General features: G+C 36.6%; 2 protein-coding genes across 2 annotated transcripts in view; one reads left to right on the forward strand and one right to left on the reverse strand.

Moving 5' to 3' along the window:
- The window catches only part of LOC143906272 (lachesin), a 50,955-nt gene that overhangs the window by 11,369 nt on the left and 23,596 nt on the right, over positions 1-15,990 (reverse strand). Inside the window, exon 3 of the mRNA XM_077422236.1 lies at positions 13,468-13,565. Within this exon, the coding sequence (XP_077278362.1) occupies positions 13,468-13,565 (98 nt within the window). The remainder of the gene's footprint in view (positions 1-13,467; positions 13,566-15,990) is intronic.
- The window catches only part of Pygo (pygopus family PHD finger), an 87,499-nt gene continuing 79,361 nt past the window's right edge, over positions 7,853-15,990 (forward strand). The window contains exons 1-3 of the mRNA XM_077422233.1: positions 7,853-8,036; positions 8,379-8,497; positions 8,587-8,631. The gene's annotated coding sequence lies outside the window, so the exon portion shown is untranslated. The remainder of the gene's footprint in view (positions 8,037-8,378; positions 8,498-8,586; positions 8,632-15,990) is intronic.

A 15,990-nucleotide genomic window follows, 5' to 3' on the forward strand; every position in this document is an offset into this window, starting at 1 on the left:
ATGTATAAGTAGTTCAATATAAATCGAGTTTCCGGTAAAAGCGAGCATTTACGCGATAAACGGAATGCCTTTATCAAAGAAACGGAAAGGGGTTGAATGAGAGAAAACTGAAAGGTGACGGAAGTCGCCGTTTGAATTCTTTCTTTATCGAGGTACAATCGACGGCGCTTTAAGTACATTGTCACGAAGGAATAACAGTTTGTTCTCTATGAAAGGAGGGGCACACTATCGACGTCGACTGTGGGGTCATTATCCTTATGGAGAAGATAACGATTCGTTCGATTCTATCCTGGAATAATACTGTTCCTCCTCCTCTGCGGAAACGGCATGCTTATCGCATAAAAAGCTCTCGAGGACTTAAACGGCGACTTAGTTCAGCATTTTGCATGGTCACGATCCTAAGAATCGGCGACCGTAGTAAGTAATCTATAATCCGAAAGGATAATTAATGAAATATAAATCTGAGGTTTCTACTTTGCTGCACGTTTAGGATGGTATTATTTCCTTCTTTTAGCTTTGTTGTGATTCCAATAGTAAAGGGCATATTTTAATCGCTAATCTTCTAACGCATTATACTTTTGACTGAATTTCCCCCCGAGGTTACTCGATATCCCATTGAAATAGTACAATTTTTTTAAATATTTATATAGGCACATTATACATGGATCCGTTTACGTATAAAATCGAATATGATACATACATCAACAATGCATCAATAATTTACGATTAGTCAATTTCTGATAGTTTTTTTAGCAGGATATAAAATTGTATAATAGATATTCTTTATATTTTAATATATATATATTTTTTTTAATTTATAGTCATTAATAACTGTACTGCATATTTAATCGACTCTGAAAATGCGGTAGATTACATTCTTGTCAAGCCGGCTTTCATTATGGATGCTCTCAATATGCTTAGTGATAATCCTTCGCATGAAAGAGACTTTGATACTAATTAGAGATCTTCTCTTCGTGCATAAAGCAGTTCAGTGTTGAAAGTTTCCTTTAATTAAATATGTAAAATATAAAAAATATAAAGTATTTGATAATGGACGATTTGAATAAAAGCCAACTTATTAATTTTATAATCAATTAGAGAAGATGCCATTTTTTAGCTGGATCTTGGTAGCCTAATAATAAATTTTTGTGTGAATTTTGTACACTTTTTCCACTCATCAGTAAACTGACTACTTGTCGATCTTAAAACACAAGTTATTGTTGGAACAGTAAATCTGTATACTTAAATCGATAATCGAGTTTTATGCTAATAAGCATTCTTTTAAAATCATTGTAAAGAATTTTAAGAATTTATTGCGAAAAACGCTCATCACGATCACGGATAGGGAGATCCAGGTTCAAATCTTGGCTGGGGTGATATTTTTCGCAATAAATTCTTTACAGTGATTTTAAAAGAACGCTTTTTAGCATCAAAAGTTAAATGAATTATCGATTTAAGTGTGTGGATTTACTGTTCCAACAACAAATTGTATTTTAAGACAAATAATTGGCGTGTAGTTTAGGTAGTCACTGATTGTGAATTAGAAAAACGATATAAAATTTACATAGAAATATTATTAGGCTATATACCAAGATCTAGCCCGACTGAAAATGGCATCTTCTCTAATTGATTGTAAGATTCATATCGGTCCAGTTCCACTTATTATTATTTATTTATAATTTATAATATTTATTTAAATTATTTAATGATATATATATATATATATATATATATATATATATATTTACGTAATATTACATATTTACATAATATTATACATTACATAAATTATGTTTAAGAATGTTGATTAATGTCGATTAACATTGAATCAATTTATTTATAAATGTGCATCGGTGAGAAGTACAAAAAAATTAGTTTATTATTAAAAATATAACTCCATAATATATAATGGAATATATATTCATGTACTCACACATGCCGTAACAATTGAAACGTGTTAAATAAATCGCATCTGCACGACAATTATCAAACACCTAATTGATCGAATCTGTTGTAGTAGATCGCGCGCAGTGATTGCGCGCGGAATTGAATTTAATGAGATTAACCAGGATATTCGTTGCGTAATCTGCTTGAGTCTTTTGAGCAGGATAACAGATTGTCCCGATAGAAACGTTACACGCCAATCGTTGTACACGATTTCTTCTTTTTTCTTTTTGTCGCAGCTCGAGAGTTACTTCTCCCGAGTGTGCAGTTTCATTGTGTGCTTTAATTTAATAACTGAAATACTATTTCTCTAGTTATTCGTACGTACGTTCGTACTTGCGCTATACCCTCGTCTCTCCGAGTGCGCTTTTATCCGAGGATTTTCCACGGTCTCGTTACAACAAGAAACGTTCGTTGCAACAGGAAGAGACGTAGAGAAAGACTTCCTCTCCCGGTTGATAAATTAAAAACGAGTTCTATACTTACTCGGACGGAACCGTTCGACCGCCATTTCCACCGCTAGTCTTTGTAAGAGCATTAGCACCTTGAATCTAAAGGCTTACGTTCCTCGGTCGTCGGGGTATAAATCTACCTCTGTGAATCGTCCGGAACTGGTGTGCCGGCGGCTACATGGCACTTCAGTGCTGAAAGTCTCTCCTCCACATCTCCCGACTATCCAAACGAGGCGCAAAGTATTTTTCCTGGAAAAACACACACCTCCTGGACGTACTCGATGGCTGACACACACAGTATCCGAGCAGTTACGAAATTCCCCGGTGGGCACGTCTACGTCGGCGGCGGTCGGTACCCCTCCAGTGTAATATTTCGAAAGACCTTGTCTCACGAATCTACGTTAGCGCTAAGAGATTGCTCCCTCATACCCTTTTACTCGCGACCGCCACCTCCTGCCCGGCCATCTCTCCCCTTTTCCTCTTCCTCTCTCCATTGTAATCATGGAAACAATCATTCTTCTCTCTCCCTGGTTCCTCTTCGGTCCGACTGCGCTCTCTCCGCCTTTCGTCTTCTCTCTTTTTCTCTCTCTCTCTCCTCCTCTCCTCTCTCTCTCTCTCTCTCTCTCTCTTATTTCCACCATCTCACGGACAATCCCTATGCCGCGTTCAGTATTTCTCGTTCTCTACTCTGCCACTTCCGCCTCTGTTCCTCGTCTGTCTGTATGGCCGTCCGTCTCTGTGTCGCTCTCTCTGTCTCTCTCTTTCTTCGCAAGCACAACGGATTTCGGTGTGTCTCGTTCTATCGTTGCACCGAAGGCAAGCGCACCGTGTTTGTGGCGCGGGGTACCTCGGTGCGGTGTGCTGATGGCGAAGGCAATGTGCGACTGATGGTAGTGGTGTTAGTGAAGGTGCTGGTGGTGGTGACGGCGGCGGCGGCGGCGGCGGCGGCGAGCTACCCTTTCGCTCGCCTCCGCAGCAATCACCGATTTGTCTGAATAAGCCCCGGGCAAGTATATGCTCGTGCTTACCCTGGGGAAACACCACTTCGGCCAACTCGCACTCCCTCCCTTCTTCCCGGTCCTTCCTGTTCGCGTCCCTTTCGCCGCGCCAACAGTCTGCTACCCAGCTAACATACCCTCGTTCTCGTTGTCGGCATTCCTGAAAATGCTCCCGTTCATCGATACTTGATGGAAACGTCGGCAGGAATAGTTAAGATATAGTAATAGGCTGCAGCAAGGGCGAAACGGGGTGAAGGAACGAAAAAGGAGAGACGCCATCGAAGTTTCTCCTCGTATACTGTCGATCTGGTGGAGCTGGTAGCAAGGAGGAAAGGCAAGAAGATGAGCGACGAAGCTGTTTTTACCGGTTTTGCTTGGCAAACCGGGGGATAGTGTATAACTCCTTCACAAAAAGGATCTCCGGCGTTATTGTAACGAACTTATGTACAAGCTTGTTGATTTCAACGAATTAGAACAGGAATTAACTAATTATTGTGAGTAATGTATTCTTTTAAGGAGAATTAAGTATTAAAACAACTACGTGTAATAAATCGCAATATAAGTAACAAAATTTCCAACATAATATGTATTATATAACGTCAGTATATAACGTCAAAATTACGAATTATAAAATGTTTCGTGATTGCGATTGCTTTTCGCGATGATAGGAGAAAGAAGTGTTTCTGTCGCGACTACGTTACATAACCCGTGTTAAGTTCACTGAACAATAAGGAAGTGAACATTCTCTTGAGCGGGCAGTGAGATATGACTTAGTAAACTTGCAACTTCGCTCAACTATAAAGGACGATATCTCGCGAGAGAGAAGGTTGACGGTGATAAATGAATCGTCATAAGCAAGTAAATTCGTCTCGACGCGTTTCTCAAAACGCCGCTATTCATATTACTTGTATTCACATTCATTTATGATACCAATCTTGCCCCGATTCGCGTGAATCGTCTGGTCTGAAATATATAATTGGATTACGTACGGATATCGGGAAGCTTTCGTGGATTTATGTTTATCGGATATGTGCTATTGTGTTTCGCCGGTCCAAGTGTACACGTGGCCTATCTCTCACTATCCTATTTCACTATTAGTCCCGTCGATAATAGATGATCTTATATATGTGAATCGATTTGATCCGCTTTGAGCCAACCAATATCTCTAATTATGAATAAACAATAAAATCGAGTAACGAATTAAAGTTTATTGCTATAATTATAGAAGTGTCTTTTAATAATATATTTGACATACTTAGAAATAGAAAAATTAATAGTAATCTGGTTGCATCTTAGATGCGAGATCGTAGCGAGAAGTTCAGAGAAAATGGGTGCGAATATTCTGCAATGCTTCACCCTTAGTCTCCCCTCGCACTAAAGGTAGAATCGCTTTGATTTCTTTCGAGCGCGCGTTTCGACTTTCGCGATGGCGCAAATGAGAACATTTAAGGGATCAGAGCCGTCACGTACACCTCACAAAAGATATCACCGTTCATTTTTTTCTTGATCCGTCTTTCGCGTCGGCGGGAGAGAGAAAAAGAGGTAGACACAAGTCTGCCCGCCTTGTGCATCTCGGCGATTTGCCTCGTTTTACTTCCTTGAAAAGGTGCCGCGGATACTAAAAGCTTCAAGCTTGTCGGTGCCTTTTTTTCGTTTGGTTGGAAGGCTTTAGAAAGATCGGTCGAGACGAGCACAAGAATAGTAAGAAAACACTGAGGAACTCCGCGAAGATAAAGCGCTAAGAGAAAGAGCCGCTGTTAAAGTGTGGATCGCAGAGTGTTGTGTGCGTGTGCGACTGTGTGTGCGCGTGCGAATTTTTATCTACTTGTCGCGAAAGGGCGTTTTATAATCTCCTGAAAATTGCACGCTTTTAGGATCCTACTTTTGTGTCGGTAGTTGCCTCCATTTTCTTTCATCCATTATGATGGTTTTTTGGTGTCAGCTTTTTTGTTAATTGGCGATATTCGACGAATAAAACTTTTATGGAAAGATACCCGATTAACTCAAAATGTTGAACGCATAAATGGTTTCGGTTATACAGATTGTTCCGCAACTACCGTACAGATTATCTTTTGCATTAATAAATGCACATGTAATTCCATCTGTATATATTTTACATTCTAAATGAAAATGGATTTTGATGGTCGTTCAAGAGTTGTAATTATTTATTAATTTATGAATCGGAGACAAATAAGTCTTTGATTTATTTTGACATACCTATATTGTCAAACGTAATGATATTATCAATCGCGCGACGGCGTGTGATAAGCTCGTTTAATTCGAAATATATTACGAGAAAAGATTCATGTGTGATTTCTTGTTTCTATATAATCATATATACACATATATATATATATATATGTATATAATATATATATATATATATATATATATATATATATATATATATATATATATATATATATATATATTTAAGTGTTGCACATGAATTACTCAATTCTTTTCTTTGATGAAAATTTAAAAGTGAATGCTTTAATTTCTTTTTATAGAAAGTATTATTAAATCTATTGTCTATTTGTGGAATAAGATTTATCTTGCTTTTGATCGCATAAAATATAAGAATTGACTTATTAATGGAATTTTTCCATTTTTACGTTTCGAAAAAAGTAAAATGGGTTTGGCATGAGTTTAGTACAATAAAATTTAAATCGTATTTTTTGCAGCAGTTTAAAATCATTTTCCTAAAAGCACAATCTTTCTTTTATTAAAATTATGTAAATAAAATTTTATTTCTTCCGAAATGTAAAATTTTAGGTAAACAATAATAATAAAATAAATTAATTTACATAAATACTTTCTTAATTAAAATGAAGATAGATTTTATCCTTTAATTAAGCATTAGAGTTAATGTATGATAATGGGACTTATATTGAAATAATTTTTGAACATGAAAAATAAAACATTCTACATATATTTATTTTATAAAGCACTTAAAAATTTATGCCAAATTTTGTAAAACATCAGAATTCTATTATATTTGAATTTATTAATATACAATTATTGTAATTTTACGCCGTGTATTTAGATATTATATGTACTTTAATGTTTTATACTTTAACAGTTTTATACACACTTGTAGCCTCTGATTTTCCATTTTATCGGCATGTAATATTGTATAAAACGGATTTTAACCTTTATTTTATTATAAATTATAAATCGTTTAAAATGAGTTTATACGTTATATATTTCGTAGTAGTGACAAATTATATAGCCGGTGATGATATCTTTGGCGGTTGATTATTTCGGCGGCATACGCGCCGTACGCAGTGTTTGCGCGCTTCATCTTGTCATTTGCGTGATGAGATTCGACTCGAGATACAAATTAGCGGCACGAGCAGTTTCGCATGTCGGCGCATTATTATTATTACCTACCTTACGAAACGCGTTCACGACAGGAAGAAGAAAACGCGATTATTCTCTTTAAGAGATTAACTATAATCAACTCGCGTAATTAATCAATTCCGCGATCGACAATTCATGAGCTTATATCATATCGACGCGATAGCTATTTACCGAAGTAGATATATTCGTGCGATTTCATTGATTGAAATAGAGATCAAATGAGAATGATAAATTATTATCCCATTATGAAATTTACGTGCGATTATATTTCTTTAACGATTTGAACATACATTTTTTTTTATTTAAATATAATTCTGTACTATTTTTGGATTAAAAGCCCAGAGTAATGTCATTAGATCAAATGATTCAAGCCGAAAGTCGCGATATCGCGATATCGATTTTATTATATTAACATATGCGTTTCATGGGATTTAATGTATTGCGCGTATAATCCGAATTTTGATCGTATATTTTCGAACAGTTTATCACGTCTTAATTAGTCTTCAACTCGATATCATTAATCACGTCGTATCGCACGATATCGGGATAAAATTGCCGACGTCGTGCACGAATTTTTCGGTCATTAACGTATATATATTCGCGAATGTGGGACGGATCGTGGGACGGATCGATTCGGAGCGCCGCGTTTTTAATTAGTAAGTACAATTGTAATTAATTCCGCGTTAATTATATCAGCCGCGTGATACGAATTTTGCGTTCGCACATCGACGGTAAAATCCTTTGTCGTTCGCAGTTCATTCATTGAGTTAATTTCCGAGACGTCGTCGGACTCAAATAATGAAAAACCGACGTAATAGTGATTTAACAACGATGGTCTATTAATAATTCGTTTGAAATGCAAGAGAGAGAGGAACCAAATATTTCGCGTGTATTTATTTTATAACATATGTAAAATATTTCCGCCATAGCGATAAACTGGCTACTGGCTGGCACACACAGCCGGCTCGGTGTTTTTGCGCGACAGTATATAGCGCGCCGCGTGTTTATACGAGACAAGGTCGTTTTGTTTATCATTCGCGCGGCGAGCCTCGGGCAGGTAGGCAGCGGAGCTCCGTGCTCCGTCTTCGCATTATCTTTTAAATTTCGCGGTCGTCGATAGCGGGCATGGAACGAATTAATTCCGAATCTAGCAGCGTCGCGACACTACTCGCGACTCGCGACGCGTTCATTTAATAAGTGCGATTGCAGTTAGCAGAGTTAGCTCCGTATCGTAATATTTAATAACGTAACATATGCGTTTCACGAGAATTTAACGTAGGTAGGTATCGCACGTATATCCGAATTTCGATCATATATTTTCGAGCGGTTTATCACGTCTCAATCTCAATTATGTTTTCAACTCGATCGCATAAATGCGGCATATGTGTATCGGTGATTTATTAAAAAACCCTTCGTCGCGTCGTCCAACATTCACGTCGCGAAGCATGTATTTCATCAGTGAATCGTAATTTAGCCGCTCATGTTTTCTTCTCGATCGTTATTTTTCATAATGTAATAAAATCGGGAGTGCGCGCAAAGTATGCCGGACGATATCGTATTCTGAAAATTAGTAACGGCCGAACAGTACGATCATAATTAACCACAATTAATTTTTCGCCAGTGTTGCGCGAGTGCGACGAACCTGACAACCTAACCTAACCATGACGTCCTGAGATTCCTGAGACTGAGAGGAGGAGCGGGCCTAGGGGAGGCATCGGGTGCCAGCGGAGCATCCATAGGGTGAGTCGATTATTTATTTTACGACAATCACTTTCCGAAATATTAATTATTTTAGGCATTTTTTTAATTGAAATATGTTTGCTTTACAGATCGTCGTAGTCGGTGTTACAACTCCGCTGCTGCGCATCGAATCGGTGAGTGTCGAAGTACTTTTTATTTTACTTTGAGATAACAGATCTGTGTCTATATTGTGCAATAACTAATATCAGATATAATTGTATATGGATGCATGTATTAAGTGAAAAGCAAAAAGGTACGTGTTACATTTCACTCGAATAAGATGGATTAGGATTAGTTCAAAATGTTTAACCTTGGAATTTTCTTGACTATATTGATGTATTGACTTGTGCATAAATTGCAAGCAGGTTTTTCAGGAACACAATTAAGAATACATTAAGGTTTATAATTGTATAAGATTTGACGAATACTTTGTAATCATTAAACTTTATGTCAAATACATTATAGCTGATTTATTTATTTAATTTAATTAATTTATTATTCAGATAATTAGTGAAAAATAGAAAAGAGAAAAAATAAAATAAAATAATAAATAAAAGTGTTTAGCTGATACTAAAATTCTTTTATGGTATTCATTTCTCGTTAACGAAAATTAGAAAAAGATATTTACGTAATTAAAAATAAATTATTTATTGAATGTAACAAGGGGGAAAAATGTTAATGTAATATATTGCATTGCTTTCTTTTCTCTTCCTTTTCTAATATCTTTTTAAAGAAACTTGTGATTAGTCTTTCTATTTTTCCAAGGTTGAATGTAATGTGAATTAGTGCAAAAGAAAGATACATTTAAATATTTTCACGTGGATATATGTTATAAGCGTAAAATAACAGGATATATTTCATATATTTTATTTTATTTATTTCAAAATTGCTTAATGATTATTATTCACATTTTTATATAAGATGTCTCAATTTTGCCTTAATCTTTTATATCTTTCCTAATCTTTCTTATTTATTCATTAATTATTGCTACGACTTTTAACGTAATTGCAAATATATGCCAAGAAAGTTTTACTAATACATATAATTACATATAAGTTCAATATTTGAAACCGCAATGTATCGTAATTTATTTTCATACTTTTCGAGTGATTACAGAACGCAACTATAAAATAATTAATCTAATAGATTTAATACGTGAGAGATTAATTGTTCATTATTTATCTCCATCATAATAATATTGATACATTTAATTGCGTATTCTGGTGATTAATTAAAGATCCTAACGTTACAATAGTTTCTGAATAATTGACTAATTACTACTTTATTTAGAGGAATTTATTAATATACAGATCTTAGAATACGCTATTAAAATATTAAATTATAATTCAGTATAATGAAATAAATCTGGAGAAATTTGATATCTGCCATGCAATTGAAACTTTAACTCAAGGGAAATAGGGAATGTACAAAGTCGAAAATTGCGTATTCCGTCTGATCATTTTCAGTCTTAACTACTGCACTTTGCCATTTCAAGCTGAATGTGTATTTACCTTAGTGAACTAATGCAAATACTAACAAATTTTGACTAAATTTTCCTTAACAACACACTTAAGCAGACATATTAAATGAGATATCTATATAGTTACATATATGTATCCTGTATAACAATATAAATAATTTTGAGAGAACTTTAACAGCTATGTTTGGATCATATCAATTTTCGATGAAGATGTGGACGAACTTATTGTTAATTTAATATCGTAGTTTTAACTTCTAAATATACGCGTTATTTTTAGCAACATATAGTCACAGGTGGGATCTGCAGGGATCCCCACAAATTTTTTTTGTTTTCTCTAAAAGTAATGTAAGATATGTAAGTTTTAGAGTACATAAAAAATAAAACACATAACTGATATTTCGCGTAACTAAGAAAATACGTAACAAAAATAGCGCTTGGCGTCTAGCCACGCTGTGTAGTTAAAGGTTAATGAAATAAATAAGCTCTACTAATTTTTATCTCCAATAATAACGCGATGGCGAAAAGTATATACATTTTTTTAAAGAGGATTCAAAGTTTTTCATGTTGAAATATATTTGAAATAAAGTTTGACAGTTTTACATTCAAGAGAGCCCTGCTATACCTATGCATATATGCGTTTCGAGCCACGACGGTGAATCGTTAAACGCGTAAGTAAAGTATCGCGAAGTTTTAACTAGTGATGCATTGACGAAGTCGGGCCTATTCATACGCCGGGATAATTCATACGCCGCGCCAGTATGAATTATCTACCTACAACTTCATTTTACAACGAAGACTAAATCCTCAATGTGCATGTGTTCCATTAATGTTTTACGTACAAACACGTACGCGATGAGTAACCATTTGCTCGTCCACTTTTCGCACCGTTTTCGGAGAGAGAGAGAGAGCAACATTTCACCGCGATTTATATTTAGGCAAAAGTGCACATAGTGTAAGTTATTAAGCAAAATTAATTAAATTTAAAGAGCTTCGTACCCTTTCTATCGCATTTTTGCACAACTATTTGTAACAATTTTTCTCTTAATACATTATTTATATAAAAATATATAGATATGTCTGATGCCTATACACATATATCGATCGATATTCCTTATTTTTATAGATAAACTTTTCGTTCATTTCGATGCACACTCTTCTACTTTTAACAGATGAATTTTAAGTGGTGCCAAATTATAAAAAGACTCGAATTATGTCTTGCAATGTTTTGCATATAGGAAACGGAGCGTAGAAATTTTACTTTCAATAACTGGCATCATTGAATTATGCGACTCGCATAGTTTGTTTGTCGAAAGGCACGCTATTATTACAACACTTCTTAGCAGTATGTGCATAAAGCGCTCTTATTATACTATCTATCCGTGGCACAAATATGCGAGTCTGTTTGTCGGACATAGTGCTGGGATATGGTGTACTGCATAAAAATAGTACATGCACGCGAATATATAGGTATATATAAAAAAATTATTAAATGTGTGCGTACGCCGAATGGCAAACAACTATGGCCTAGAGTGTTTTCGGGCCAACGGCTAACCGCGAAGTGTATTCGATTTTGTTGTGCCTGCATATGTGTAAAACTACGTGGAACACGGTAAAAAAAGGGAGAAATAGTAGTAGAGCGCATATAATCCACGCGTGAAAGCTTTGCGATTCGCATTGTTGAAGGCGCATTGTTGTTATCCGCGCGCATATCTCGTACTTTGAATGAATTACTGAATCGTAAACTACAAGACGCTGTAGAATAAATTAAACAGGATAATTACGCTGGCTGAACATTAACACCGCGGCAGTATTGCGAATATCGGGCGGTATTATATCATCCAAACGTTTAATTAAGCTGCTTAGGCGTTACTCAGCATTCTGGAAATACAAAATGTTATTTAACGTGAAAGTCCTTAAAACGTATACGGGAAAGCGAGACTAACTTATTAACTTTTCTCGTTAATTGCGAAATATAATAGCATCGACATAGCTTTTTTTGTGGAAAATTTTTTATTTCCGTAACTATGTTCGTTAACCTTTTTTTCGCTTTATTTAACTTTTTTTATATTTGTGCACATTGTGTAACAACGGGCTCTGTATTTATTTCATCAGTTACGTTTCAAAATACGTTACATCTGCTGTATCGCTTTATGATCACGCTATTTGTTTTTGGATACATATTAATTGTTTTGAAACGTATTAGGTATTTTTTGTAAGTAATTTATTTAAATTGTTTTTAACTGTGTCACATATATTGGTTTACGTCTCTGTATATTTTGTGGTCTCTTAGCTTTGTATAATTTGTAAAAATTAGCGGTAATTTCCTATTTTATCGTGTAATTAATTTTAGGTCGTCTGATAATATAACGCTTTTTGCGAAATTCGCCCAATCTCACATATCGCGCGGCGCCACTATTATTAGCGACTAAGCGCCGTAGCTAAAATAACACAAAATAATGCCGACGCGCGAGTTTTAACGTATTTAATCACACGTGAAAGCTTTATGCTGGGGAGAAAAAAAATCATCGGCGCGATGCCCAAAGCGAGTTTCAAAACGAATCATACATCGCATTCGTTTGCATGCTCGTGATGGCTTGACTTCAAATTCTAATTAATCAACTCGAACGACACACGTACATTATAAGCCGATGGCGAAAAGCTCTCGGCGACAAAATAGCAACTTTGACCTAAAAATAAACATTTGTGCCACAGGCGTTTATGCATATGGTTTATTGAATATACCTGGCACATTTGAGTTGCAAATTCGTGCCGTATTACGATTACATTTGTACGATTACATTGTTGCTGTTCACTCTCTTTATTTCTCGACTATTCCCGAGAAGATTCAACGTGAAATACAAAAGATTATCTCGATGTTTCATATTAGTAGTTTGCCATGTGTTAACCCGATGCAACATATGCGAATTCGCGCAAGAGAAAATTTTCCCGATTAATTCGGGCATTACTGAATTTCTTGCATGTTTAAATGAGGTCAAGAAATTCTTATTTTTTATATATATACTTTTGCGCATACATACGAAATGAATGAACATGAACGTTTTGATGCAACGTAGCCAAGAAAGGCTCTCTTAATCCGCTGGCGCAGTTATTCTAATAATAATAATAAGAATCGGCATGTATAGCATTTTCTCGACGTTTATATCGTTGTGTTATTTGCTTATTTCGAGCGAACGAGCGGAAAACTCGCGCTCGCGGAAAAATACAAGAAACTGCGGGCGGAGCGCGCCAAAAAGACGCGCTGGCACGCTGACATCTGCCAGAACCAGCCCGGGGCGACCCATTTATTTCCGCGGGATTACCCGAATTTCAGATTCTCTTATCGCTTTAGCAACGTGCGCTTATGCGTTCCCAAGTCGGCTAATTAGCGTCCGGTGCTTACTCCGCCGCGAGCGTCAACGCGTTGCGCCGCGCCGCGCCGCGCCGAGCCGAACCGAGCCACGTTTCTTGCGAAAATTCACCGGCTGCTTACCTTGTAATTTCCCACTTTCCTGATGGTACAGGAGAGGGCGACCTCTTTGCCAATAGCGGCGGTCACGTTGCCGATCGGCTCGGAGAAGCTCGGCACATCTGCGAACCAAAAGAAGCTTCGCGTTATGCTCCTAATTAAGTTCAAGCATTCTGAGAGCCTTACACAAGCAACGCCGATATCTTATAAAATTTTAACTGATAGTCCTTTTAAGGAAAATTCTAAAACAGAGTCTCGTTAACATTTACATTTAGAAACAAGTTGCCTGGATAAAAGTTAAATTGCATGAAGCTATCTGAAACGTGATTGTATAGTTTTAATGACATTTTTTAACAGATACAGAGCAATTTTCCAACAAAATGTTTGAGAGAAGACATCACGTTTGTCAACTTTTTAATATTCATATATCTTGGTAATAAAATGTCGAATATTAAAAATTATGAACCGATTAAACTGCGGAATCGAATTATACATATAATAAGCACTGAAAGTTATACTGCAAGGTATCATATATGATGTTGTTCATCATTGAATGTTGAATTGGTCGCAGAGTAGGCAACATATATAGTAATGGCTTAACCACAATAGATCAGTTGCCTTTATTGATCAATCAATGTTCCTTGGAGAACAGTTTCCTTCCGGGTACAATTATAATTTAGGTGGCTAGGCTGCGCGTGAACTTAAATAATTTATAACCGTGGAACAATGGAAGACTTAAAATAACGACTGGGGACGAGAGAACTCCCTCAAGTGGGGGTAATTAAAAACACATGAAGCATCTAATGTCACCTATATAGCGTGTATCAACTGTAACATTGGATGAGTTATCCCGGAAACGTCGAAATAACTCTAAAAAATATTGCGACATGTTGCAATTTTTGAAAAAAATAAAATATCTCACACGAAATATCCGGGTTATTCGAGGATTTCGCGTTACGAATATCGAAAATTGCAATTATCGTGCTTACTGTGCACGCGAAATTTGAACGTGTTTCGCAATTACATCCGTACATCCCTATATGCGCGATGATTAAAATAAATATTTCGCAGTGCATTATTGACGCTTCAGTGATACGTCGTGTGCAAACGATACGTCGCGTCGTCGCAGCAAGATTGTGAAACTAATATCGTTCATTCACAACTTTCCATTTTCATATACGTAAAATAATGGTATAAATATTTGGCCCCGCCGATAAATCGTTATTTTATATGAGGCTTAGCGCGCGTTGTCGCTTTGACAAATATTTTATGCCACTCGAGGCAGACGCGCTCAGTGCTTCGATGTTCATGATTCGTTGGCTCTCGTTAAAACGCACGTGACAACGCAATAGCAGCGATTAACGGCTTGTTGACCCATATAATACCTTATATCTCGAACGGTGAAGTATAGTTTTAATTTCCTGTCAAGCCCGAAATTGCAGCTCGCGTTGACGTGGATGGTGATGCACCGAGTTGTTCCTTATGCATAAGAATCGCGGGACGCGTTACAAGACTGATATAAATGAGGAATATAATAATGAATATTCATCAAAACGCCATCTATGGAGAGGCGTTGATGAATTCTTCATCACAATAGCGTTAATCTAAAATATATTGTGAATACCTTCCTGGCTTTTCGCGAATACACCATAAACACAGCTTACAATAAGCTCAAATACGCACTCACGTGTGCAACGCGTGTGTGCGTATTTGACGCAAATTCCTCGTACAAAGTGATTTGAACATTGCTGTAGCTTATAACGCATATTGTACTGAAATCTGAATTAAGATAATTAACGGGGGAAATTACACATTTATCAACTGCATTGGAGCTACTATACGGGAAGTTTGTATACATATTACGTGTTATAAAAGCGTTCCTTAATTTCCGATTATGTCATTAAGGTCTGAGAGAACCAACTGTCACATCTGGTAGGTAATTATATAATTGTTAGTGAACTTGTCCCCTTTTCCCTTTTGGCTGCTTGAAATCTCACGCCATCTCACGGAATCTCATTATTTAACGTTGAAAGAACTTACGCGATCTTAGCAAATTTACGTGGAGATTTTCGCTTATCATCCTTCTACTTCTATATAGAGGAAAATTACGTAATTGATCTCCCGAGTTGTCCAATTTTCCTACAATAAAAGAGTCTAGATTCATTCTTCTTGATTCATTCTGCTCGCTCCCGAGAACAATGTGCACCGGCTTTATTTTACGAAAGTACCGGCGATTCTTCCTACCGGGCCGGGACCGTAAAATCGAGCCGGCGAATACGGGGGCGCCTGAGAAAAAGAAAATAACTTAACGCGCGGATCGAAGCGGAAAGTATTACGAGGCGCTACACACTTTTATAAAGCAAGAAACCGTCTCTCTTGCCGCGCGGGTTGCGATGGAGGCGCGAGGACGAAAGAAGCGAGAAGTTTAAGCGAACAACATTCAGCTGTATCGCAGGCACGGCACGTGGCGCAATATTGAAACATGCGCGAAGTCAAAGTTTGCAAATACCATCTCATCGCCGGGTCATGCTTCTGGATGGTGCATCG

Source organism: Temnothorax americanus, unplaced genomic scaffold, assembly GCF_048541705.1.
Source record: "Temnothorax americanus isolate GAGA-0224 unplaced genomic scaffold, ASM4854170v1 Scaffold7, whole genome shotgun sequence".
NCBI classification, from domain to species: domain Eukaryota; kingdom Metazoa; phylum Arthropoda; class Insecta; order Hymenoptera; family Formicidae; genus Temnothorax; species Temnothorax americanus.